The sequence below is a fragment of the Stegodyphus dumicola genome, chromosome 3, assembly GCF_044657685.1.
Source record: "Stegodyphus dumicola isolate Sdum_Otavi_A_Nest chromosome 3, ASM4465768v1".
NCBI classification, from domain to species: domain Eukaryota; kingdom Metazoa; phylum Arthropoda; class Arachnida; order Araneae; family Eresidae; genus Stegodyphus; species Stegodyphus dumicola.
This window is the reverse complement of record NC_140770.1, coordinates 273,672,501-273,700,402: the sequence shown is the minus strand read 5'-3', so window position 1 is coordinate 273,700,402 and position 27,902 is coordinate 273,672,501. Positions and strand designations below refer to the sequence as shown.

Here is a 27,902-nt window from a genome sequence, read left to right as displayed (position 1 = left end):
TCTATTTAGAATATTTCAGATTTTATTTTTCCAATATTATACGTACCTACATATGTTATACAAAGTACAGCAGAATTCCAATAATGCACAAATGATGATTATCTAAATTGCATTAGGAATATAAAGGAAAAAAAGGTAAACTTCTGCATGGCAAATTTAATAGCATTTATTTTTAGAGTACATCCAATTTTTAACAGAATATGCTATATATGTAATGCATTAATTAACTTCTTGACAGAGTTTAATTAACAACTTATCAATTAAACTACTTAGAGAGTTTCGCAATCATCCATACAAGACTAACCATTAACACAGCCAAATAAATTTTTCAGTATATTTTGCATATTTTAAGAAACATTAAAAAAGTGTGAAGTAATCCGAGAATATATTAAAATATATGAAATTGAAATTTCAAGATAACGGAAGAAATAAATACCAAGAAAAATTATTTAACTATCCTCCCCCCTTGCCAAAACAAAGAAGCATTATAATAAATGATATTTTCCTTACAGCACACCATTGTTTTATATGTAAAGTTTTTATGGTCTTTTCAGGAACTGTACATGATTGCTATTAGCCAAATAAACCATTTCACGACCAAAATTCAAATAAATCTTTACTACATTTTAAGCAACAAATTTTAAATGAATTATTTTGAAACAAGAATGCTAATAAATTTGTTAATCCCCAGTTTACCTTTCAAACCGATACACAAATAATTATCACTTTTACTTTCATGTATTACTCAGTTGAAACATTCTTAAAAAATTTCTTTTCACGAATTAGAAGAAATTTATCAACATAAATAAAATTATCTCCAGCTTTATAAACGACTCAAGATCATTGTTAATTAAATACAGTCAAAAGTCGTTAATCCGGACTCGTCGGGACTTCGGCGATTCCAGATTATAGATCTTCAGTTTAAATCTGGTAAGATGGCATGCAGAAATTATAAAATTAAAAATATGAAACCGTAAGTTATGAAATAAAGAACAATTATGATCTAAAGGGTATCAAAATTTAAAAAAAAAAAAAAAAAAACTTGATATTTATTTTATTAAATATTTCTTTCAATGTAAGTTGTTTAAGTTGCTTCGTTTTATCTGATAATACTTTTTCTTTAATTCTATAAAGAGACATAATTTCTTCTTCAGTTACAAAGTTCCGCTGTTCAAGTCCTATAATTGCTGTGTCGAGAATACCGACTAATTTGTCAATCAAAATTTTTTCGTTTTCAATAACCTCTGTGTCACTATCGGAAGCGAATTATAATGACGAGGAATTTGATTTAAATCATATCAATGATGGTGTGCATCGAGATGAAATACTACATTTAGTAAGGAATAATTATAATAATAATATTATATAAAATGAAAATATCTGCCATGAAGATATGGATAGTGCTGACAGATCAACTTCCAACTCATTGTGCGCCGCACACACATATTCGCAGCCGTAAACGCATGCGCAGAAAGTTTGTAGCTTTGAGGTCCGGATTATAGATCATTCCAGATTATGGGTGTCCGAATTAACGACTTTTGACTGTACAAGTAAAATAACCACACTTTAAATAAAAATGTTTTAACCATCACAGATTTAAAGGTAAAAGGACTAGTTCAAATGAGACAATTTTAGACCTACAAACTGGGCATAAGTCCCCAATGTTACGAGAACAGTTTAAGCACACGCATGCATGGCCACACTCAGTAATTAAAATTTCTACAGGATTTTGCACACACACAATACATGTAGAACACTTATTATGGCTGGCTTGTAACTCATAAGTGCTGTCTGCCATCATTCGCAGCCGCCTCGTTTCTTCCATTTCTTTCAAACGTTTTGCTCGATTTATTCGTTGTTTAATTTCCATAAAGCTTATTTTTACAAGCCATGCAAACAAGCATAAACCTGTTGCACCTGTGATAATGCACATAATTTTGTGAAATCTAGCTGAATCGCCAACTTTTTTAATTAGCGATTCCAAAGTCAATGAAGTCACAAAATAATTCAAACCCGGATCAGGAGGCATCATTTTTACTTTATTTTTGTCAATAATTAATTTACCAACTGCAGTCAAAGTGGAATCTTCAATTAGCATATTTTCAATTTGCACAGCAGCTGGGAAAATAGAACTAATTACTTCTTTCCCAAGATTATATACACGGACGGTAGTTTCCAGATAAATAGGAGGTAATTCAAGTTCTTTAGCCATTAATGGGTCAATTATTTCTACACACATTTGCTTCTTAAACAAACCACTGGTTCCACCAAACACAGCAAATGGCACACTGCTCACAGAGTGCTGAACAATGCTAAAAGAAAAAAGGATAAGTGTTGATGATTCTAATAAAAACTTGAATATAAAAGAAACATCAAATACAGCCACTAATACAAAATAAAGGCACTGGGCATAAAAATTCAAAGTTGTTAATAGAACTGCAAATTTAAATATTAGATGTGATAGCCACAAAAACATGATATAATAATATTAAACATAAAGAATTATTTTGTCCAATAATACAAAATAGTTCACAAACTAAGCTTGAAGCATAAGATACAACAAATGAAACATTAAAATGATGCCGATATTCACAACTTGATTCATTCAACAACTGAACTTCTTTCATAAATCAAATTTTTAATTTCAGAAAACTAATATTATTATATGCAAAATAAATTAAATAGCTGGTTCGGAATTTCAACTTTATAGTAAAAAAATCAAATCAAAATTAATCTAACTATAATAAGAATCAAATGCCTAAATTGTATTGGTTAAATACCTAACGGGAAACTGTGTATGACAAAATCTCCAAGGAACACAATTCTCTTTACAACAGTTGTCAAAACTAAATGTTAATTTGGACAGTGGTTAAGCTGCATTTAAGGGTGCCCCTTGGATTATCACAAAGTTGTTGTTCCATTTATTGCCAAGTTGTTGTTTCATTTATTGCGAAAATGTGTTGTTTCATTAATGGTAACCTGAGTAGTTGAATGCTATGGAAACTCTATTATGAGGTGATTGATTGAGTGATTGTGGTCAATTTGACTGATGAGATATTTGTTGGATGTCAGTTAGGAAGTACGTTGTGCATCGTAAATGGCTGCCAGTGGTAAAGTGGGTGTTTGGTGGTATAGATCGAAAGAGGGGGAAGGTTGTTTTTTTTAGTCCAAAGGGATTTGAATCCCGAAGGACTATTAGTTTCGTTTTGGCATTTTGCGTCGGACTCATAAATGTCGGTTCACTTTTCAAACTGTTGCCACAAAATGTTAGAGTCCTGCATTATATTTGAAGAAATTAAATAATGAAAAATCTGCATAAATGTATGTATATTTCTAGTATTGTGATAAAACAACGGTACATAGAGTCATCGAATTTTGAATAACGTAATCCTCCAACGAATATGAGCATGTGGAAGACCAAATTTGAAATTTGAAATTTGTTTTATGATCGATTTCCTATTTTTTAAAACTTTGACGAATTTTTGATTAACAAACTCAAGGATTTCAAAGCGAGCAATGGCAACGTTGTGCAGAAAAAACATTTTTATCTCCAGCGCGTGAGTCTCTGTATCGAAAATTCTAAAGATATGCTCATTTTAAAACTATTTTGCGATATTGCTGTTGTACTGGATCTTATGGTTTAAGTGCGAGGAACATGATATTTAATAAAGAAAGGTAACACACAAAATGTTAAAAAACGCCCCTTTAGACGTAATTTAAAATCTGAAACATTTCAGTTTTTTTTTTTTTTTTTTCCCCAAAGTGGTTGACGACAGAAGAAAGAAAACTTTTGGATTTGGATGTAATATACCTGGAATCAGAAGTGCTCTGTTTGTACAAAGGAAATGCATATGGTCAAACATAAAGATCGTTTAGATGTCTTTGTCACAAGAAAAGTTCAAATGCTCACCATATAAAGTGTTCCATTAGAAAGGGAACATGGTTTGAGGAAAGTTTTTGAATGCTGTTAAGGAATTTTATGTGCCACATGGACTGAAGACACAGGAATTTATAAATAAGGTAAGTGGATATTTCCTTTGTGTAGTGCTTAGATGGTATAACAGGGTTCGTACACATTTCTGCACACAGAAATTAAGCACTTTTAAGGGCCATTAACAAAAAAAATTAAGGACCTATAAGCAATAGGGAACTGAATAAATTCAATTATAAAATATTATCTATGCTGAACTTCACTTTTGTAATACCATCCTAAAAATAAAACAGATCCATAAGTCGAATGTATTATTATTAAATATAATTAACATACTTATTAATAAGTTTGAGAATAAAATAAATTTTGTGAAATTTATCAAGTAGCATTAATATTTTACACTCATAATAATTGGACATATTTGAAAGAAGATAATAAAATTTTTAATAAAAAAATAAGCTGTACCCATGTGTATATGTTCACATATATATGAAGGAGTCGGAAACATTAAAATTCCAGGAGTCAGAGTTAGTCATTTTCCCTACCGACTCCATAGCCCTGGTTATAAGTAATTAAATTAGGTATTAGATAACCTCAGTCATTATGGATTTACATGGGCACTATTAAATTTTATTTATTTTTTTAACAATATTTGTTAAAAATGCCCTATTAAATCACAATCGAACACAGTTTAAAATAAATGTAATTTATGGCATTGAATCTTAACAATATTAGGATAATTATACATTAAAAGCTACAAAATATTTATGTTTTGTAGGAACAACACTCAGCAAAACATTTATGCGTCTTTTTAATCTGAAGCCTTCCCAGACATTTTGGCTAATTTATATCCATTTTCTTCTCTTTAACCATCTTTTCTAACAGTTAGAACTTTCTCTCAATATGCTAGACAATGCTCTCACTAGTTTCTACGTGTTTTAGCTCCTAAACTGTCAACCTCTCCAAAATGTACATATGAGGGTTTACTTGATCTGGTAAAAGTTAAATAGTCCAAAACCCTCTGGACAGATGTGAAGCAAATTATCGCTATGTCTGAAAGTAGCTACAAAGATTTAAATAAGCTTCTTATTTAAAAAGAAATCAGAATATAAAGGCATGTTATAGTGCTAAATAAATCAATTACAGCTCGTGATGATATAATTAAACAAGAAGAATCAAATTCAAACTAAAAATATGGACTAGTGATCAAAGACTATAACAATTTAATTTCATTTTAAGCTGAGTAACTTTATTGTCATAACAAATTCAAATGTCAGCAACAGTAATGTAAAGACAAATAATTACAAATTATCAGAGGTGGCAGGAACCAATGCAGAGAGCAAGTGGAGGTCAGAAATACACTCTTGCCCTACACTCCAAAAACCTCAGTTTAAAAACTAAGTGATTTGCATTCCGGTGAAAAAATAGAAATGAAAAATTATAGTAAAGGCTGAAATTGTAAACAACTGGGTAATTTACATAATAATACAGTCAAAAGTCGTTAATTCGAAATGATCTATAATCCGGACCTCAAAACTAAAAAATTTCTGCGCATGCGCCGCGTTGACACATGCGCATAGGTGTTTACGCGTGCGTGTAAGACCTTTTACGACTGCGCATATGAGTGTGCGCAAGTGCAGAATACGTTTTCGCGTGCGCGTTTTATGTATAATGGACGTATAAGCTAAAATTATCTATTTCAGTTAATGTTGATGATTGCGTTGTTCCTTAATTTTCGAATTGGATCCGGCTTATTATTTTTTGCAGACTGTAAGAGCAATTTTATAAAAGTAAGCTTAAACTTTCGATTATATCAAATAGAATTTCCGATATATATTTGTTAATATGTAAAGGATCTAAAGCGAAAGTATGTTTTGAAATCCGAAATCTGTTTATCAATTTCACGCTGCTCGGCGGGGGGAACGCCGAGGCGGGCGCGTAATGAATTGGAAGTTGATCTGTCAGCGAAGATGTTTTTATTTTATTTGGCTTATAATTCCTTACCAAATGTAGTATTTCATCTCGATATGCTCCGTCTTTGATATGATTTAAAACAAGTTCCTCGTCATTATAATTCACTTCCGATAGCGAAGAAAAGTGACAGAGGTTATTGAAAACGAAAAAATTTCGATTCACAAATTAGTCGGTGTTCTTGACACAGCAATTATAGGACTTGAACAGCGGAACTTTGTAACTGAACAAGAAATTATGTCTGTTTAATAGAATTAAAGAGAAAGTATTATCACATGAAACGAAGCAAAACTTAAACAACTTACATTGAAAGAAATGTTTAATAAAGTAAACAAATAAATATTAAGCTTTTTCTTTTTGCAAATTTTGATACCCTTTAGATCATAATTGTTCTTTATTTCATAAATTACGGTTTCATATTTTTAATTTTAGAATTTCTGCATGCCATCTTACGAGATTTAAACTGATGATCTATAATCCAGAAAAATCGATAATCCGGAATCGCCGAAGTCCCGATGAGTCCGGATTAACGACTTTTAACTGTATCTGTACATATCTTTGAAGGATAATTTCCCTTTCTCTTATGTATTCAGTTTCTTTCTTCCATGTTTCCTTTCAATTTTAGAATTTTTGGATTTAATTAAAGATTTCTGTTATTCTAAAAATATTAAATGCATTTAGAATGTATACAGAAAGCTGCTAATTTTATTTCTTTAGTAATATGAACATTGAGAAGAAATATAAAATATATATGGTAAGATCCGGTAACAGAGCTAGGGTGACAGAATTTTTAGAATTTAATAACACATCGAACAACAAAAATCTAGAAATGTAAAAATTTTAGAATTTAGAAAGGCATTGGAAGCAGGATTTAGAAAGGCACCAGGCAGCAGAATTTAGGATCCCCAGAGATTGTATCAGGTGAGGAAAATGCCTAGTGCCATCCCTGTGTATGATGCATTAAAACATAGTAAATGAATAGTTTAAATTGTCATTTTTCAATTTCTTTATTAATAAAATAATTCTATAATGCCTGTCTATATGATAAGCCTGTCCATATGATAAGATTATAATGCCTGTCCATATGATACAGAAAAGAACATTCAACTATTAATCTACAATGCCTGTCCATATGATAAGATTAGAAGCATTTCTGATATTTTATGCTTGTGTCTAGTGAACAGTAGAGAAAATAAAGGGAAGATAAAAATAAAGGGAAGAAAACGATTCTAGTATCAGAAGTAAAACATTCAACTATTATGTTTTCATTGTTCTTTCAGATGTTCTCCAAAAAGTAAGGAATTGTGGATTAATACCATGGAGACATTTTTCATTTTGCCACAATTTTCTGGAATCTTCCAGAATCGTGGGTCTATAAATCTTGCCTTGAAAACTTTATAAACTTTCCAAGCTGCAATGTCTAAAATCCTAAAAAACAATTACCCCTACAAATTCAGTATCAGCAAAAAACCAGAATTATGGAAAAAAAAAAAAAATCGGTCGAAAAAAGTGTAAAATTAATTTTACAGAGAAAACTGACGCATATTCTGAGACAATTACATGAGAAAACTCTTACCATGAAAAAATTAAAAAGACATTTTTTAATTAATTACACAGCTATTTTGCTTTTGCTAAGAACTGTTTCGTAAATTGTGCTTTATAGCATTATACCTTGCTTATTTTTCAGATTCAAAATATTGTATAAGTGGCCAAAATGGAACTTCATAATACAACAGCAAAAAATAAAAATGCTTTATTATAATGTTATTTCTTAAATGTAATTACAATATATTACCATTATTTTAATGAAATTTATCAATGTTACAATGTTCTAAAAAATTCGTCGAAAAATTTCCAGATCTGGGAATTAAAATTTTTTTATAGAAACTGATCTTAAAGTCGCCAAAATGTGCTACTTTAGAGCAATTTAATAAAAGAATTCATATCTCCAAAAGCGAAACGTTGTTTAAGAGCTCTTCAGTATAAAAAATGAAATAATTTCAAAATGCTTGTGTAGCACTTTTTGCTCAGAAACTCTATCCCACCATTTAAATTAGAAATAGGAACAATTTATAACCCATGAATGCAAACACCCATTCAAAAGATAACGATATTTGTCAGCAAATAGCGAAAAATATTCCTCCAAAATGCTCATCCACACTTAAATTGGCAATGGAAAAAAACAGACAGAAATTTCAGATGATTAAGGACCTTCTGCCAATTTTGGCCGAAATTCAGGACTATTAAGGACCGAAAATCAATTCCTAAAAGCTTAAAGACTCTTAAGGACCATACGAACCCTGTATAAGATGAATTTCTTTTTTTTTTTTTTATGTTATTTCATCATTTCATTTAAAATGTAGTTTATTGAGAATATATATTGTTTTTTTGGCTTAGTGTAGAAATTGGTGTCCCTTTGACTTTTAAGTGAAAATAGATCAATGTGTACATGGACAAAGTCAAATGAGTGCGCAATGTGCAATTCTTTGATGTTTTTTTAAGTGAAAACGGGTTGATGTGTACATGGGTACAGAGTCTGTATAATTCTTTGACTTATTTTGGCTTTGTGTAGTGTCGATTTTTGGACGCAAAGTCAAAATAACAAGTAAAAAAATTGCACAAACTCAGTGTCCATGTACTGCCAAAAATCACCAATTTTTGTCAAAAGGCAAACATAAATATATTTTTACCCAGACAGTTATCAATAAATTCCCCCAACTTTTACTTAAAATTTCACATAATTATGTGGCATCCTAAATATGCATGTATTAGGCCTCAATGACATAGATGAATGCTGATACAATAGTAATAGAATAAATCATTGCAATGAATATATATAGTTTATAAAATAAAGCATCACTACTTTACAAGATAATTTCAACAAGTAGAAACTAGCTCCAATTACCAGCTAATTTTAGAAGAAAGTTTACTAGCTAAAGCTAAAGCATTGCTAAGAATAATTTGGACATAATTTACAGCATTCTTGTCACATGCACACAAGAATGAAAAAAAAAAAAATGATGATAAATAGAAAACTGCATATGGAGTAGAATAGTTTGCAAGAAAAACAGGCCATGCACATAAACTCGGAAAATTAACATATTAATGATGTTCTTCACATCAAAAAATAAAAATCGGTTTTACGCAAAACAATTACATATTTTCCCGTTACGCACCTGCCATGCTTTTTATTGCCTGCGAAAGAGACACTAAATACAAGCCTAGAACAAAATATAGTGCCATCTGAGTTATTATAATGTGTATCTATAAACTCTTATTATATTTAGAAATTGTTTATCATTAAAAAACTCGTCAAAATGCATGGCAGGTACACAATGTAAAAGTACCAACAATTATATACAAAAATATTTATATGAAGTATGTTTACATATGCATTTATTTATCATATCATATATATTTATTTCATGTATAATACAAACATTTTTTGATGAGCATTAAATCTAATCAAGCTATTTCTAAGATAGATATTTCTAAAAGTCCACGAGTATTAATTATGTGACAGGTTATCTGAAAACACCTTTGCAAATCATTAGTTCCTGACTTGAGTGTTTGTTAACTGAGACACCATGCACCATCCCAGGTGCTTTTTGTCGTGATAATTTCTTTCTGAACTGAACTGTGAGAGATTCATTATCAGAAGTTGAAATGTACTGTATATGTTGCCATGCTGATAAAAGAAGGAAAACAACAATCAGCAAGGACACTCATACAAATCACCTAAAAGGAAGCCTCCTTAAAAGAGGTCAATTCATTTAGTTGCTAAAACTGGCAAATTTAATCACTTTATCGATAAGGTGCAAATTTAAAATGTGTATGCCAAGGGTGCTGACTGTTTTAACAAGGAAGTAATCCACAAAACCCCACTAAAATTAACTCGCACATTAATATTACTACAGTCAAAAGTCGTTAATCCAGACTCATCGGGACTTCGGGGATTCCGGATTATCGATTTTTCTGGATTATAGATCATCAGTTTAAATCTGATAAGATGGCATGCAGAAATTATAAAATTAAAAATATGAAACCGTAATTTATGAAATAAAGAACAATTATGATCTAAAGGGTATCAAAATTTACAAAAAAAAAGCTTGATATTTATTTTATTAAATATTTCTTTCAATGTAAGTTGTTTAAGTTGCTTCGTTTTATCTGATAATACTTTCTCTTTAATTCTATAAAGAGACATAATTTCTTCTTCAGTTACAAAGTTCCGCTGTTTAAGTCCTATAATTGCTGTGTCGAGAATATCGACTAATTTGTCAATCAAAATTTTTTTGTTTTCAATAACCTCTGTGTCACTTTCTTCTTTATTGGAAGCGAATTATAATGACGAGGAATTTGATTTAAATCATATCAAAGATGAAGTACATCGAGATGAAATACTACAATTTTACAAACAAAAACATCTGCCCTGAAGATAAGGATAGTGCTTACAAATCAACTTCCAATTCATTGAGCGCCGCGGCGTTCCCCCCCCCCTCGCCGCAGAGCAGGGTGAAATTGATAAACAGATTTTGGAATGGTTAGAGAAACAAATGATATGCCTTTATGCATTTTTTGCAGCAATTCCACTTTTTGTTTGATGGACATCGAAACATTGGTTTCACAACCATACCTTTCTTAGGTGCACTGTGTTTCATTTGACACTGTTTGCATAAATTTAAATACAGTCAAATGTCGTTAATCCGGACACCCATAATCTGAAATGATCTATAATCCAGACCTCAAAGCTATAAAGTTTCTGCGCATAGGCATTTACGCATGCGTGTGCGCAAATTATGTTCACATTGTTGGCAGTGGAAATAAAGGCAAAGCATATTTTGCTTCCCTTAAATAAAGCTAAGACTAATCTAAATAAAATTCATGCTTTATTCCATAAATAAAATAAAATAAGCTAACACTGTAGCCTTTACATTTAAAATCATTAAGTGAAAGAAAAACTATCATAATGCTAACTGATAATAACACAAGAGAACAAGACATTCGTCGATACCAGCGTATATATATATATATAATACTCGGCCAACCCGCCGATCTTGACGTCATCGGCCAATCAGCGGCAACCACGTTAGCTTACTGCCGATCAACCTCCGATCAAAATTTGCATGTGGAAAACTAAAGCCAACAAACGGCCCTCTTTTCCTCATGCAAAGACAAAAACAAAACTTACACAGAAGTTCATAGTTCAATTCTATTATATGAAAACTCTTATTGTCTTTAAACACTGAAAACATCTAAACAAAACTTTCTTAAATTAACAGCAGTCGCTGCTTTTGTAAATAAGTCGGCAGTATTTAATTTACTGGTGATAAATTCAAGGTCAAACACTCATTTACTAGTCTTCTAACAAAGTGATATTTTACGTCTATGTGCTTAGTTCGGCAATTTTCTATTGGCGATCTAGAAAAATCAATGGCAGACTTGTTATCACAAAATAGTTTACACTCTTTTTAATTAAACTTTAAAATTTCATCTTGTAAGACATTTTTTGTTCACATTAATTCTTTCGTTGCTTCAGATAAGGCGATATACTCCGCTTCCATGGTCGATAAACATACATTTTTGTTTAACAGTTTTCCAGATTACCGGTACTTCATCTAAATATAAATCCTCCCATGGATACGCGGTCATCTCTATTACTTGCATAATCAGCATTTGAATAACAATATAAATTTATATGTTTAATTTTTCGATAAGTTTAACTTATATAATTTAGTACTATTGAGATAACCAAGCAATTTCAACAATGCTTCCCAATGCCTAATTCCAGGATTCTCCTGAAATTGTGATAAGATATTCACTGCATATGTAATATCAGGCCTTGTCCTGTTAGCTACAAAAACTACACTTCTTAACAGATTTCTAAAGAGTAATGTATGCATTTCCGCAATTTCTGCACTTGTAGATGGACAATCTAATTTTGTACGAATAGTGCCTTTAGCTATGGGAAGTGAAGTTATTGGTATCTGGAAATGTTTAAATTTTTCAAAAATTTCTTCGATATATTTTTGCTGATGTATAAAAACCCCATTCTCATTCTCTAAGAATTCAATTCCAAGTAACGTTTTAGGTTTGCCTAATACTTTAAGATCAAAAAACTTACTCAGCTGTGAAATTACTTTGTCTATACTACGTATATTGATCTTTACTAAAAATCACAATATCATCTACATATAACAAGAGAATTACATTTGAACTCTTATAAACACAATTACACCATTGTATTTTCTTAAAATGTTCTTAAAATGTTTTTTAAGTAAAAATAAGTCAGCATGTACATGGTTTAGTTATATTTTAATTAAATGATAGTTATTTTGTGAATTTTATGTTTGTAGCAATTTGGTATACGTTTCAGTTGAAGTAAACATGCATGGAAATAATTTAAATATTTGACACTAAGTATTTGTAACCATTTTTAATGTTTGCGGTATAAATTCGTTGGTGACATTTATAATATAATAGATAATTTAGAGGTAAAAGCCTTTGAATATTTTATTTATTTTATACGTGGAAATGTTCATCCTGGAAAGGGTATATAATTTTTCGCGATCAGGTAATTTCATATATGTGCTTTCTACCGGATTTAAAGATTGACAAAATTTTCATGCATTTTCTTGAAATTTTTCTAATTTATGAGAAAAAAGCAGTGTACATGGATAGAGTAAAGAGTGTGCGCAATGCCATTTTTGTGCAATTCTGGGTTTTTTTTTTTATGTAAAAATCAGTCGAAGTGTACATGGTTTAGTTATATTTTAATTAAATGATAGTTATTTTGCGAATTTTATGTTTGTAGAAATTTGGTATACGTTTCAGTTGAAGTAAACATGCGTGGAAATAATTTAAATATTTGACACTAAGTATTTGTAACCATTTTTAATGTTTGCGGTATAAATTCGTTGGTGACGTTTATAATATAATAGATAATTTAGAGGTAAAAGTTTTTGGATATTTTATTTATTTTATACATGGAAATGTTCATCCCTGGAAAGGGTATATAATTTTTCGCGATCAGGTAATTTCATATATGTGCTTTTTACCGAGTTTAAAGATTCACAAAATTTTCCTGCATTTTCGTGCAAATTTTTGTAATTTATGAGAAAATAGCAGTGTAGATGGATAAAGTTAAGAGTGCCATTTTTGTGCAATTCTAGGATGTTTTTTTAAGTAAAAATAAGTCGATGTGTACATGGTTTATGTGTATCTGCGATTCTGAAAAACGCGGCAAGGAGTTTGCGATTGTGCACTTTTTCCCAATTTTGCAGTTAATATTTGTCCTGATTAAGCAGTTTTGTTCCATAAAATTTCTAGCATAAGTGTAATTCGGATAGCAGATTGTTGGAAAAAGTGTTCAGTAAATAAAAAGAAAAGAAACATGTCTTTACTTCGTGAAGACAAAATGGCGGAAAAAAAAAAATTAGAGGGTTGCTGTAGCAGAGCTGGTCGCCTAATTTTCGCCAAGTTACCATAATCCGAAGATTAACCAAATAAAATGTCTAAAATTACTAATTATGAATAAAAAATGGCAGAATAAGAAAATGTAAGCAATATTATATAATGTTTACTATGAGAAATTGTACTAACTTGAAAACAGAAGTAGCAGCCATTTTCCAAATAGCAATGCTTTACTTCGTGATGCTATACAGCCATCTATGATCAACAGTTGAATGTTCTAATAATATAGAATGAATACCCACAGGAATGGAATCGTTAAGGCATGTACAGAAGAATAAACAAATTTAAACTTTTGTCTACTAGAGTGGACATGATGGAACAAAGGGTTAACTTCTGAATAAACTTATTCAAATAACCAGCCTTACGTACAAGCACAATTAAACTATGATTAACCCTTTCAAGAAGGAGGTCCCATATACGCATTCCTTAAGAATGTCTCTTACAGGCAGGCGCCCCATCCACGCATCGCTAGAGATTGCATTCAGAGGATGGGTGATGCGTATACGCATTTTAAGCTGGAACGTTTTTCTGAAGGCCACTAGATGGCATCCTATGTCCATTACTTTTGACATGAACAGTTTTAGGTTCCTGACCTTGAGTTTGATGTATTCTGCTTGACTTTGGTATTTTACTCATTAGCTCTTGCGAGGGTGGCGTGAGGGGGAGGGAAAGCATAAACAGAGGTGAGCTCTTTAAATCACTGTGTGCTAATAAAAACATTCTCGTGTCTAATTTATATCCAATTCCTTTTTTTAATTCTATTTTTTTTTCCCTTTACTATGTACGGTTGTTTAGGGTTAGTATGTGGAATATTGTTACGTTTTGCATTGCCTTCAGATATATTTCCGTTTCTTCTCTTTTTATTTCGGAAAGCCTCACCTCCAGTCTATTATGGAGGTAAGGCGCTATTTATCAGAGAAAGAATACCCTCATATGGTCAATGAAACAATTACTAATGCAGATGAGAATGATGATTCATTTTCTAAAGAATTAAAAAGCGATACTTTTTCTAAAAGTTAGAAAGTGATACTTCTCCGTGCTTAGAGATTTACCACACACAGTCTTCATTTTAAATTTTGTTCCTTCTTACTGTAAATAGTCTTTATTGTGTTGTTTATTAATTTTAAACTTTATTGGTGGATTTTATCAATTAAAACTTTGGAATAATTTGGATAGTGCTTCCGAAAATTATTTTACAAGATAAGCAATTTTTTAAGTATATTTTCATGTAAAATAAAGAAAAAACATTATTAAGTGCTAATTTTAACATATATAAGAGCTCAAGTAATAATCTAAAAGGTCGATCTTTACAATACGGTAACTGGTAGTTTGGCGATATTTTGGAGGCGATAAAGGTGAGCAGTACTCAGTTCCGATTACGCATTATTTTGTGTGAGGGAAATGAGAGATCATGGGATATGTCATGTGATATTAATGGACGAATTACGGTTCTTTAATCGGAAAAGGGGGGAAATCGGGAAAAAATTTGGAAATTTTGTATTTGGCTTTATTCTGTGTTGTGTGAAACAGTGTTCGTGAATTTTTGGATCCCATGGCCGTAACTAAAGTGAATTCGAAATGGGTATTTATGTATGTATTAATTTAATGTATGTGCTCATTTATATTTTAAGTAGTGTTTTTGAATTTAATTATATTTTAATTAAATGATAGTTATTTTGTGAATTTTATGTTTGTAGGAATTTGGTATACGTTTTAGTTGAAGTAAACGTGCATGGAAATAATTTAAATATCTGACACTAAGTATTTGTAATGGTTGCGGTATGAATTCGTTGGTGACGTGCATAATGTAATAGATGATTTAGAGGTAAAAGTTTTTGGATATTTTATTTATTTTATATGTGGAAATGTTCATATTTGGAAAGGGTAAATACTTTTTCGCGATCAGGTAATTTCATATATGTTCTTTTTACCGGGTTTAAAGATTGAGAAAATTGTCATGTATTTTCGTAAAATTTTTCTAATTTATGAGAAAAAAGCAGTGTACATGGATATAGTGAAGAGTGTGCGCAATGCCATTTTTGTGAAATTCTGGGATGTTTTTTTAAGTAAAAATAAGTCGGCGTGTACATGGTTTAGTGATATTTTAATTAAATGATAGTTATTTTGTCAATTTTATGTTTGTAGGAATTTGGTATACGTTTAAGTTGAAGTAAACGTGCATGGAAATAATTTAAATATTTGATACTAAGTATTTGTAATGCTTGCGGTATGAATTCGTTGGTGACGTGTATAATGTAATAGATGATTTAGAGGTAAGAGTTTTTGGATATTTTATTTATTTTATATGTGGAAATGTTCATATTTGGAAAGGGTAAATGCTTTTTCGCGATCAGGTAATTTCATATATGTTCTTTTTACCGGGTTTAACCTCTTCGCGACGGGCGAATCATATATGCATTTTGTACGGACGCATGTGAGGCCCAGGCAGTGCCGCCCTAATCACAGGGCTAAATGGGCTATAGCCCCAGGGCGCAAGCCTTTTGAGGCGGCAATTTTTTATTTGCGATATAGTAAAATTTTATTTTTCATTTTATTAGTTTTTACTTATTTTTAAATTAAAACACTTCTTAAAATATTAAACTGATTTTTATTTCTTCCAAATGTGCTGAAAAAAGATAGATAGAGAAGGGCAACGCGAAATAGGAATAACACCCTACCGATCGTACTTTTGTTTCAGTCGCATTTGAACTGTCGGAGCTGTACTGGAGTTAATATAAGACCACCTACGTATACTCACCGCGTCGCCAGGGCATATTCATTTATCTAAACGTAAATTGTATTATTTTAACAATCCTGATAAAAGATAGGAACATAAAGGGGTCACTGATGCGTACCTTAATATAGATTGCACGACAAAAGTAAAATTGATATAATTTTAGTATTTGTCGACTGAATAAGGTGAATTAAAAATTGAAAATTAAGTGGAAATTATTAAATTATATTATTATCTTCCTAAGGTAAGTGCTTTTCCTTTTACATACACTAGTGGGAAAAAAAAAAAAACGCATAATCAAAAAAGTGGCATTTAAGCAAGATAATATTTATTAATTTTAAAAGGTTAAAAAATAAATTGGTTTTTTTTCTCATTTTATATTTCAAAATATATTTACTTTAAGGTATAAAGAAATTAGGTAGTATATTGAACGGTTTATAAAAATCAAAGTGGACAAAAAAAATGCATATTGAAAAAAAATTGCCTTTTCCCGCCAAAAAACATTAAAAAAATTCTATGATTCAGTGCATCCACGTCAAAGAAATTATCAATTGAAGACAAGGCTCAAATTGTAGCTTTCCACGAGTCTGGAATGAGCTAAATGGAGTTAGCAAAAAAATATTCCGTAAATCAATCAACAATTTCCAGAATTGTTAAAAAATATATTATAAGAGGGTCTTCATCTCGAAAACCGGGATCTGGCCGAAAGTTGTCACTCTCATCAGGTGATTTAACTTTTTTGAAGCAAAATATCTCAAAAGATCCTAAATTAGGATCAAATAAATTGAAAAATATATTAAATGACAGAAAAAGAAAATGTGTTTCATCTAGAACAATTCGTCGTGGGTTGTGTTCTATAGGTTTGCCTGTTCTAAACCATATTTAAGTCCTGAAATTGTTTTAAGCAGATATGAGCATGCTAAGAAATGGGTTTATTACACTCAAGAGCATTGGAATAGCATAATCTGGTCAGATGAGACCAAGATAAACTTGTTTGGATCAGATGCACGAAGATATGTGCGTCGTAAGGTAGGGGAAAGATATAATTTGAAAAATTTAAAGCCTACTGTGAAACATGGCGGAGGGCATATTATGGTTTGGGGTTGTTTTAGCTCTAATGGCACTGGAATGTTAACGATCATTGAGGGAAATATGGATTCCCTTAAATATACTAGGATAATCGACTCTTGTCTTGCATTGTCAGCTTCAAAAATGGGTCTTAATGGATATGAATTCCAACAAGATAACTATCCAAAGCATCGTTCAATGCATTAAAGAGAATATTTCAGAGATAAGAAGATTATTGTGCTAAGCTGGCCATCCCAATCACCAGATATGAATCCAATAGAACATCTCTGGACTCACCTGAAAACAAGAATAAGGGAAAGACATTGATGAGTTAAAAAGGATAACGCATGAAGAATGGGACAGGATTGATCCGGATTTCTGCAAAAAGTTGGTCGAAAGTATGCCAGATCGAGCTGAAGCACTTTATAAAGCAAAGGGCGGGCATACAAGGTATTAATTAAACAATATGCATTTTTTTGTCCACTTTGATTTTTATAAACCGTTCAATATACTACCTAATTTCTTTACACCTTAAAGTAAATATATTTTTAAATATTAAATGAGAAAAAAACCAATTTATTTTTTAACCTTTTAAAATTAATAAATATTATCTTGCTAAATGCCATTTTTTTGATTATGCGTTTTTTTTGTCCACTAGTGTATATGTTAGCTAAAAATTAATTAATAATGATATATACATATTTAACAGTTTTATAACAATTTTTTATTCCATTATGTAGGAAGACTAACCATGGAACATAAACATAAAAAATTATCTGGTTCCGCCAACCGTAAATTAAAAGAAGAGAAAGAGGCGAGGCAAAAAGCTCTCTTGGAAAAAATGCCTACATTAACAAATTTCTTTAAAAAAGGCGAAACTCTTTCTATGGATATTACAGAGGATGAGCAACACAAAGAGGGAAAAGAAAAAAATCAACAACAGTATGACAATAATGCCCAGCAATCAAATGTGAAAGAAAAAGAAGAGGACCAGAAACAACAAAACATGGAACAGCCACAGCCAGAAGATCAAGAAAGAGAATATTTAGATGAAGATGAACTTAGTAATATGTTGAGTGTTAATTATACTGATCCAGCATTATGGGGAAAATTAAGCGGAGATAAAATTATAGATATAATGAAGAACATATCTAACGTAGAGGTAGATATTCAAGAACTAGACTTTTCTGCATCTAAAGTGGTCTACAAATCACAGAGCAGGTATGCTACAAAAATGATATTTTATAGACGTTTACAAAACGGAAAACAACAAAAAAGAGACTGGCTTTTATACTCAAATACTTCAGGAAAAGTATATTGCATCCCTTGCAAACTGTCCGGTAGTGCCAATAATCCATTTAGTGCAGGTTTTAACGATTGGAAACACAGTGAAAAAATTTCGGACTATGAAAATTCAGCCCTTCATAAAGAAAACACCCGTATAATTGTGAACAGATCTACAGAAAAATGGGAATATTTCAAAAATTATTCTATTATATCAATGGAAAAAAATACGAATTACTGGAAAAATATTTTAGAACGTATCATCGAAGGCATAAAATTTTTAAGTTCAAGGGGTTTGGCTTTTAGGGGAGAAAATCAAACTATTGGTGATAAACATAATAGGATTTATTTAGGGTGCTTAGAACGTTTAGCAAATTTGACCCTATTTTGCAACAACATATATTTAATTTTGCAAATAAAGGTACTGGGAATATTTCTTATTTATCTGCAAATATTTGTGATGAGTTTCTAAAAATATTGGGCAGAAATGTTAGATGTTTTATTATCACGGAACTAAAAGAGGCAAAATATTACTCTATTATAGTAGATTCGACGCCCGATATTTCCCATATGGATCAATTAACCATTGTCGTAAGATATGTCAATAAAAATGGAACACCCGTTGAAAGGGTTTTAAAATTTTTGGAGAATACTGGCCAAAAGAGCTCAGAAATGCAAGACTGTATTTTAAAGCTATTATCTGATTTAGATATTAGTTTGGAAGATTGTAGAGGACAATCTTATGATAATGCCTCTAATATGTCGGGTATATATAACGGCCTCCAAGCACGCATTAAATCTAGAAATAATCTTGCCATTTACGTGCCTTGTGCGGCACATTCTTTAAATTTAATTGGACAATCGGCAGCTGAATGTTGCATACAAGCAACTAAATTGTTTTTGTTTCTACAAATCTTATACAATTTCTTTGCCGCATCAATATCAAGATGGGAAATTTTAAAAAATACGCTAACAGCAAAAAATAAAGTTCCCAAAAAATTAAGCGACACTCGTTGGTCAGCAAGAGCTGATTCAGTGAAAGTAGTGGTTTCGGACTATGAAAATTTTAAAAATGCTTTAACTAAACTTTACGAAGATAATTTTCAAAAGCCTGCAACAAAAGTCGAAGCCCAGGGGTTGTTAAACGAGTTCAACTCATTGGAAACTGCTATTATGATAGCATTTTGGAGTGAAATATTGGAAACCATCGATAAAACTAATATATCGCTTCAAAAAGTTGATATTACAATTGAATGCATTGTTTCATTATATGCTTCTTTAGAAAAATTTGTACAATCGAAACGAAATATAGATTCGTTTAACCTTTACAAATCAGAAGGTATAAAATTATCTGGCTGTTGTGAATACAAACGGTTACGGAAAAGAAAAAGACAGTTCGACGAAAATACGTCGGAAGAAGTGCAACTTGATGCAAATGACGAATTCCGCATAAAAACATATTATGCTATTATTGATAAAATTCTAGCAGAAGTACAAAAGAGAAAATGTGCATATGTTGACATTTATTCAACATTTGGGTTTCTAGTTAATTTAAAAAATATAAATGAAGACATAATTAGAAATAATGCTGCAAAGTTGGGCGAAATATATCAGAATGATTTAGAAAACAACTTTATTGAAGAATACCTACATTTTAAACATGTGAATTTATTGGAAAATACCGAAAATATATCTATCGCAGAACTAAGTTTAAAGACAATAATCGAGTTAAAAATTGAATCTACATTTCCAAACGTGACCACAGCACTGCGCATATTTTTAAGTATCGCCACAACAAACTGCAGTGGCGAAAGATCATTTTCAGAAATCAAAAGAATAAAAAATTACTTACGATCTTCTTTGAGACAGAGTAAACTCAATGATTTAAGTATTTTGTCTATTGAAAGAGATTTATTTGAAAATTTAAATAGTAGTGATATTATTGATCAGTTTGCCAAAGAAAAAGCTAGGAAAATAAATATATAAGTTACATTTGTTTAGATTAAGGTGTGCTTTTGTTCTTAAATGGTTTTTTATTTAATTAAATTTTATTTTTGTTTATGTTATGCACTGATGGAGAATCATATAATAGTTCCGATCAAGTTCTAAGGATTAGACTAAAAACTGATCGGAACTGTCATTATTGAGATAATCCCCTCAAATCTGGGTAAACATTTATACCCATCTTTTAAATAAGTGACTTTAAAGAAAAGTTACAATAAAGATAACAGTTTATTATAAAAGTAATAAATAGTTTTTTTCTAGTTCTGACACTTTTGTTTTGTATAACATTTTCGACTCCCATTTGCAATTCTGTGTATTTTCTTAGGAAGAAGGGCGCATTATTTTTAGTAGCCCATGGGCGCCGAATTCCTTAAGACGGCCCTGGGCCCAGGCGGTTCATCCGTGCACTCCTGGAGAACTGGCCAAGTGAACGGGCAGTGCAGATACGCATTTTAAGCTGAAACAATTTTTAATAGCCACTAGATGGCACTCTGTGTCCATTACATTTAAACTGAACGTAGTTTTAGTATTCTGACCTTCAGATTGTTTATATTCTGGCTGTTTTTGGTATTTTGCTTGTCAGCTGTGGCTGGGGAGGGGGGAAATCGTAATGTAAACAAACGCAGGGCTCTTTAAATCGCTGCGTGCTAATGAGAACATTCTCGTATCTGATTCATATCCAATTCCTTTTTTATTCTATTTTTTTCCTCTACTTTGTACGGTCTTTTAGGGTTACTGTGCGGAGTTTTTTTACGTTTTGCATTGCCTTCAGATATATTTCCGTTCCTTCTTTTTTTATTTAGGAAAGCCTCACCTCCAGTCTATTATGACGGGAAGGAGGCGCTATTTATCAGAGGAAGAATACCCTAGTATGGTTAGTGAACCATTTGCTAATGCAAATGAGAGTACTGATTCATTTTCTAAGGAGTTAAAAAGTGATACTTTTTCTAAGAGTTACAAGGTGATACTTCTCTGTGCTTCGAAATTTACCACGCTCGTTTTCATTTTAAATTTTGTTACTTCTTACTGTAAATAGTCTTTATTGTGTTCTTTTTAATAATTTTAAACTTTATTGATGGATTTTATCAATTAAAACTTTAGAATAATTTGAATAGCTCTTCCGAAAAGTATTATGGAAGATAAGCAATTTTTTAAGTATATTTCCATGTAAAATAAAGAAATAAATGTTTTAAGGGCTAATTTTAACATATATAAGAGCTCAAGTAATAATCTAAAATGATACCAAAAATTACGAGGCTAGAAGCAAAACTTTTGTTTTTCTGAGTTTTGTTATAAAATTAGGCTTAACGATGCAAAACCTTCGTCCTGTACGGTGACTGCCTTCGATTCTCTTCCGTCCCGCACGAGCGTTTTAAACAAAGGTGCGCCGTCGCGAAAAGGTTAAAGATTGAGAAAATTGTCATGTATTTTCATGAAATTTTTCTAATTTATGAGAAAAAAGCAATGTACATGGATATAGTGAAGAGTGTGCGCAATGCCATTTTTGTGCAATTCTGGGATGTTTTTTTAAGTAAAAATAAGTCGACGTGTACATGGTTTAGTGATATTTTAATTAAATGATAGTTATTTTGTGAATTTTATGTTTGTAGGAATTTGGTACACGTTTAAGATGAAGTAAACGTGCATGGAAATAATTTAAATATTTGATACTAAGTATTTGTAATGCTTGCGGTATGAATTCGTTGGTGACGTGTATAATGTAATAGATGATTTAGAGGTAAAAGTTTTTGGATATTTTATTTATTTTAGATGTGGAAATGTTCATATTTGTAAAGGGTAAATACTTTTTCGCGATCAGGTAATTTCATATATGTTCTTTTTACCGGGTTTAAAGATTGAGAAAATTGTCATGTATTTTCGTGAAATTTTTCTAAATTATGAGAAAAAAGCAGTGTACATGGATATAGTGAAGAGCGTGCACAATGCCATTTTTGTGCAATTCTGGGATGTTTTTTTAAGTAAAAATAAGTCAGCGTGTACATGGTTTACGTGTAGGTGTTATTTTGAAAAACGCGTAAGGAGTATGGTATTGTGCACTTTTTTCCAATTTTGCAGTGAATATTTGTCATGATTAAGCAGTTTTGTTAGATAAAATTTCTAGCATAAGTGTAATTCGGCTAGTAGATTGTTGGAAGAAGTGTTCAGTAGATAAAAAGAAAAGAAACATGTCTTTACTTCGTGAAGACAAAATGGCGGCAGGAAAAAAAAAAAATAGAGGGTTGCTGTAAGAGAGTTGGTCGCCAAATTTTCACCAAAAAAACGCCAAGTTACCATAATGTAAAGATCAACCATCTAAAATGATACAAAAAATTAGGATGCTAGAAGCAAAACTTTTTTCTTTCTGATTTTTTATTTTATTTTATTTTATTTTTTTATAAAATTAGGCTTACCGATGCAAAACCTCCGTCCTGTATGGTCACTGCCTTCAATTCCACATGAGCGTCTTAAACAAAGGTGCGCCGTCGCAAAAAGGTTAATACACAGATAGAACATTAAAAGGTTTACAACTCAATTAAATTAACACAATTAAGGATTAATTTCCAAATTATACACAAGTTGTACTGAGCATTTTATTTTTACTTTAAGAGTTCAAATAAGAAAACAAATTTTTCCCCGTCTCTTCCTGGGTATAGCTCTAAAATTTTTCCCATCATCCACACATTTCTGGGATAATGCTCATCACTAATCAAAACAATATCATTCACTTTAAATGAAATTATTTTACCTGGTTGTGGAGAAATATAAGCTGATCCCAGATTAAGTAAATACTCCTTTCTCCACCTGTTCTAAAAATGATTTTAAAGTATTTGTTGATATTTATATTTCTTTACCAAAGAATTTCTATTAACATTTAAATCTTCATTTTTATGTTTAATTACAGGTAAAGACCCTAATCTTTTACTAGTGAGAAAATGAGATAGGGTGATGGAGAGGGTTCGTTGTACAGATACGTGATAGTCCTGGAATTAACCATGGTTTCAATTTCTGAATAAACAGTTTCCAATTCTTTCAAAGAAAGAGATGATTGTCCAACAATTTTCTTTAAGCAAGTTTTAACCGTTCGTATCGGTCTTTCCCAGAAACCTCCCCACTGTGGACTTTTTTTCAGCTATAAAATTCCAAATTATACCTTTAGAAGCAAACAAATTTTTAGCTTGATCATCTTGGGCGACTGGCTATGTGCCTTCGGACAACTGTCTGTGTGGTTTGGAATTGTTTTCATAAACGTGAAATTACCGAATGATGAACGCCAAAGAAAAGAGCAACATCTGTGATCGACTGTCCTGCTTCAATGCGCCCCACAGCACGCAAACGTCAGAATCTTCCATTCGTCTTCTCGAAGTCATAGAAACATGTATGTCTTGAAAACAAATCGTACGAAATTTTTAAACATCTTCTATCCACACTTACAATCAACAGTTCATAAAGCTGGCTTCTTATAAGACTGCCTTTTTTGCATATTTCTTGACATGAAAGCATGATTGGCTGTTACCTACCATATTTGCGCATACTTCCATCTACCTCTGCAGTGAATTGCATCCTCTTCAATTCTGATTAGCTTCCAGAAATTAGCATTTTTCTCTTCGAGCTTAACTTTTGTAAGTGCGTGTTCAATTAGCATTGAGGAGCTAAAGCTTTGAGAACTAATTTTTTAAAAACTACTCATGCAACTTTTACAAAACCTGGCAGTCTGGCATAATACGAGTCGTAGAATTGAAATATGTAAAAAAATTTGCATGTTACTACATTAAGTCCGAATTTGTGTCAATATACCTATGTTAAAATAATGCTATATATAAATCTAATATATATCCTAAATTGTGCTTTCAAGACAAGAAAAAAGCAATTTGAGTTTCGTCAATCGGCCGAGTACAACAGGAGCTACAAAACTGTCCCATTTTCCTTTTTTTTTGCGCAATGTACATACATAACTATGTGCATACATATACTCCAGAATCTGGTCCTGAGAACAGTACCAAAAATATCTAAAACCTACAAATGTACATTTTGCATTTGAGAAATCTTTCTATACTTTACACATAATAGCAACTGAAGGAGTGAAGTAGACCTCTACAGTGTCACTGATGGTTTTGAAAACAAGAAAATTAGCAAAATAATAATACAATCTTAAAATATAGGAACTTTGAAGTTTTATTCCAAAAATATACACAGTTTTAATTTATTTGCCTATGTAAAATTTTGACATTTTTAGATATTTGCTTGTGTACGGAGAGGAGTGGCAAAATTCTGGCCATATCATTGGTAGTCATATGTTTAAATTATTCTTTAGTCTTATCATAAACATAATAATTGAACTTATAAAACATGTAATATACAGTGTCTCACGAAAGTGATGGGACACTTGTGCTTTGCAAAAGGAAACTGTAGTAAAATAAATTTTAAAAACATGTAAAAATTTTTTGTGGGTGTGTTTCATACTTAAATTTAGTAATAAATATTACATAACATACATTTTCTCAAAATATTAATTTAATAAAAATACAATTGTTTATAACGGAGCAAAAAATGGCTCACATAAGTGATGGGACATTTACTTTTGTATCAAGTATTTGGTTTATCTTTACAATATGGTAACTGGTAGTTTGGCGACATTTTGGAGGCGATAAAGGTTACTACCTGGGACTTTGGTAATAATGTGAGCAGTACTCAGTTCCGATTACGCATTATTTTGCGTGAGGGAAATGAGAGATTATGGGATATGTCATGTGATATTAATGGACGAATTACGGTTCTTTAATCGGAAAAGGGGGGAAATCGGGAAAAAATGTGGAAGTTTTGTATTTAGCTTTATTCTGTGTTGTGTGAAACAGTGTTGTTTAATTTTTGGATCCCATGGCCGTAACTCAATTTAATTCGAAATGGGTATTTAGGCATTGTGATAAAGAGAAGTTTGCTTTTTATTTAGCGGAGGAAGTATGGAGAAAAAATTCGCAGAAAAAATCTTTCAATAATTTTATTGAATGAATTAGAAAAGTGTATCCGCCACGTAATCAAGATTCTGAAGAAGATTAGGTAAGTTAGTATTTTTAATTATTTGAGGATATTATTTTTATGCATTGTTCTTAATGTAAGGTGGAAAGGAATTTGGTATTATTGGGAAAATTGTTATTAGCAATGATTTAGTTTAAAGTAATTAGGGTTGTAAGGTAATTTTTATTAATTTAATGTATGTGCTCATTTATATTTTAAGTAGTGTTTTTGAATTTAATTATATTTTAATGAAATGATAGTTATTTTATGAATTTTACGTTTGTAGGAATTTGGTATAAGTTTTAGTTGAAGTAAACGTGTATGGAAATAATTTAAATATCTGACACTAAGTATTTGTAATGGTTGCGGTATGAATTCGTTGGTGACGTTTATAATATAATAGATGATTTAGAGGTAAAAGTTTTTGGATATTTTATTTATTTTATATGTGGAAATGTTCATATTTGGAAAGGGTAAATACTTTTTCGCGATCAGGTAATTTCATATATGTTCTTTTTACCGGGTTTAAAGATTGAGAAAATTGTCATGTATTTTCGTGAAATTTTTCTAATTTATGAGAAAAAAGCAGTGTACATGGATATAGTGAAGAGTGTGCGCAATGCCATTTTTGTGCAATTCTGGGATGTTTTTTTCGTTGATCTTTACATTATGGTAACTTGAGTTATACAGCAGCCAGAGTCTAACGTTCAAAGCCATTGTCTTGGTAGAATTTAAAATCGTTATGAAGGTTCAATTTTCGTGCTGAAGATTTCAAATTTTGATTTAAAATGTCAATATACTTGTATTGATCCATTATACTGTCAATAAAAACGAGATTACCAACTCCAGCGGACGACATACACCCCCATACCATAACTTCTTCTCCACTATGTTTTACTGTTGGCACCAAGTTCTGTTTGCGAAATCGTTCCCTGGGTTTTCTCCACACCAAGATTCTACCGTCAGAACCAAATATATTAAATTTACTCTCATCAGCAAATATAACTTCATTCCAGTAATTAGAATTCTTATTTATGTTGGATTTTGTGAAAGCAAGTCTGAGTTCTCTATTCTTTTCACTTACGAAGAATTTTTCTCCTGGCTGCTTTACCGTGATATCCAGCAGATCGAATTACTCTTCTAATAGTCTCAGGATTAACAATTACTCCATATAATGCTTGTGAATCAGCAGCAACTTTAGGAGCACTCATTCTTGGATTTTTTTTTTTTTTTTTTTTAATATTTCGAACGATAATTCGCTTTATTCCATTGGATAGCTTTGATGGTCGACCAGGTCTTCTTTTATCCTGAATCATATGATTCTTTTTATATCGTTTAATGATCTTGAAAACTGTTGAATGACTCTCAAGTTAACTGTTTCAGCAGTTTCTCTAATAGATTTTCCACGTTCAATGTGCAAATTAATAACTAATTTTCAAATTTCAGGCAGAGTTTTGTTTAGCATTCATGGCTGCACGGAGCTAAAAAACACAAAATTTCCAAAACAAACTGGACAGAAATACTGCAGACGATTTTATAAATTATTGCCAATTGCTTTTGAGTAAAAATAAAAAACCCAAAAAATATTTTTATTGTAGTACGTAGTAGTATCTAATTGTGTCCCATCACTTATGTGAGCCATTTTTTGCTCCGTTCTGAACAATTGTATTTTTATAAAATTAATATTTTAATATTTTGAGAAAATGTATCTTGTTACTAAATTTAAGTATGAAACACACCCACAAAAAATTTTTACATGATTTTTAAATTAATTTTATTAGTTTCCTTTCGTAAAGCACAAGTGTCCCATCACTTTTGTGAGAAAATGTATGTATAAAACATAGTTATTAAACTTTTTTAGAATCATATTAAAGCACACATACCATTCTGACAGGTTCAGCATTTTGTTTTGTCTTATAACTCCTCGTACTGATGAAAAATACTGACTTTTTAGAGATGCTGAAAGAGCTTTTACATTTCCTGACACAACAGCATACGGGACAACTCCGCCACAGCTTTTTATTTTTTCGGGTAACTCCGAATTAATTTCAAAACTTTGAGCTTCCTGCAAAAGTACAAAATATATCAGAGAGATATTTAAAAAATAAAATATGCGGCAGAACACCTATAAGAATGCAAGTATAAAAAATGCTGCCAATATAAATACAGACCCTTAACGATTTTAGACATGTTTCTGCAGTTTTATACAGTTCGTAGAATAGGTCAAAAAGATATGCGTCAAAGACTAAAGTAGCCCATCCAATAAAAACTGATTTCATAATGAAAAAATGATTTTTAAACAGTTAAATTACACTAAAAATTACGGAAGATTTCCTGAGCAATTTCTCCCAACAAATTTCAACAACGTCTAGCCCCTCAGATGCTAGTTTCCTCCTGATTCCTCCCTGATCATTTGCGCAGATT

At 31.2% G+C, this 27,902-nt stretch overlaps 1 protein-coding gene across 1 annotated transcript; it reads right to left on the bottom strand.

Moving 5' to 3' along the window:
- LOC118179931 (mitochondrial ubiquitin ligase activator of nfkb 1-like) lies at window positions 1-27,902 on the bottom strand. The gene is made up of 3 exons (XM_085814158.1): window positions 27,650-27,902; window positions 27,362-27,543; window positions 1-2,312 (listed from the first exon to the last, which is right to left on the bottom strand). Exons 1-3 carry the CDS (start codon window positions 27,755-27,757, stop codon window positions 1,589-1,591), a joined length of 1,014 nt encoding a protein of 337 aa, XP_085670284.1. The 5' UTR covers window positions 27,758-27,902; the 3' UTR covers window positions 1-1,588.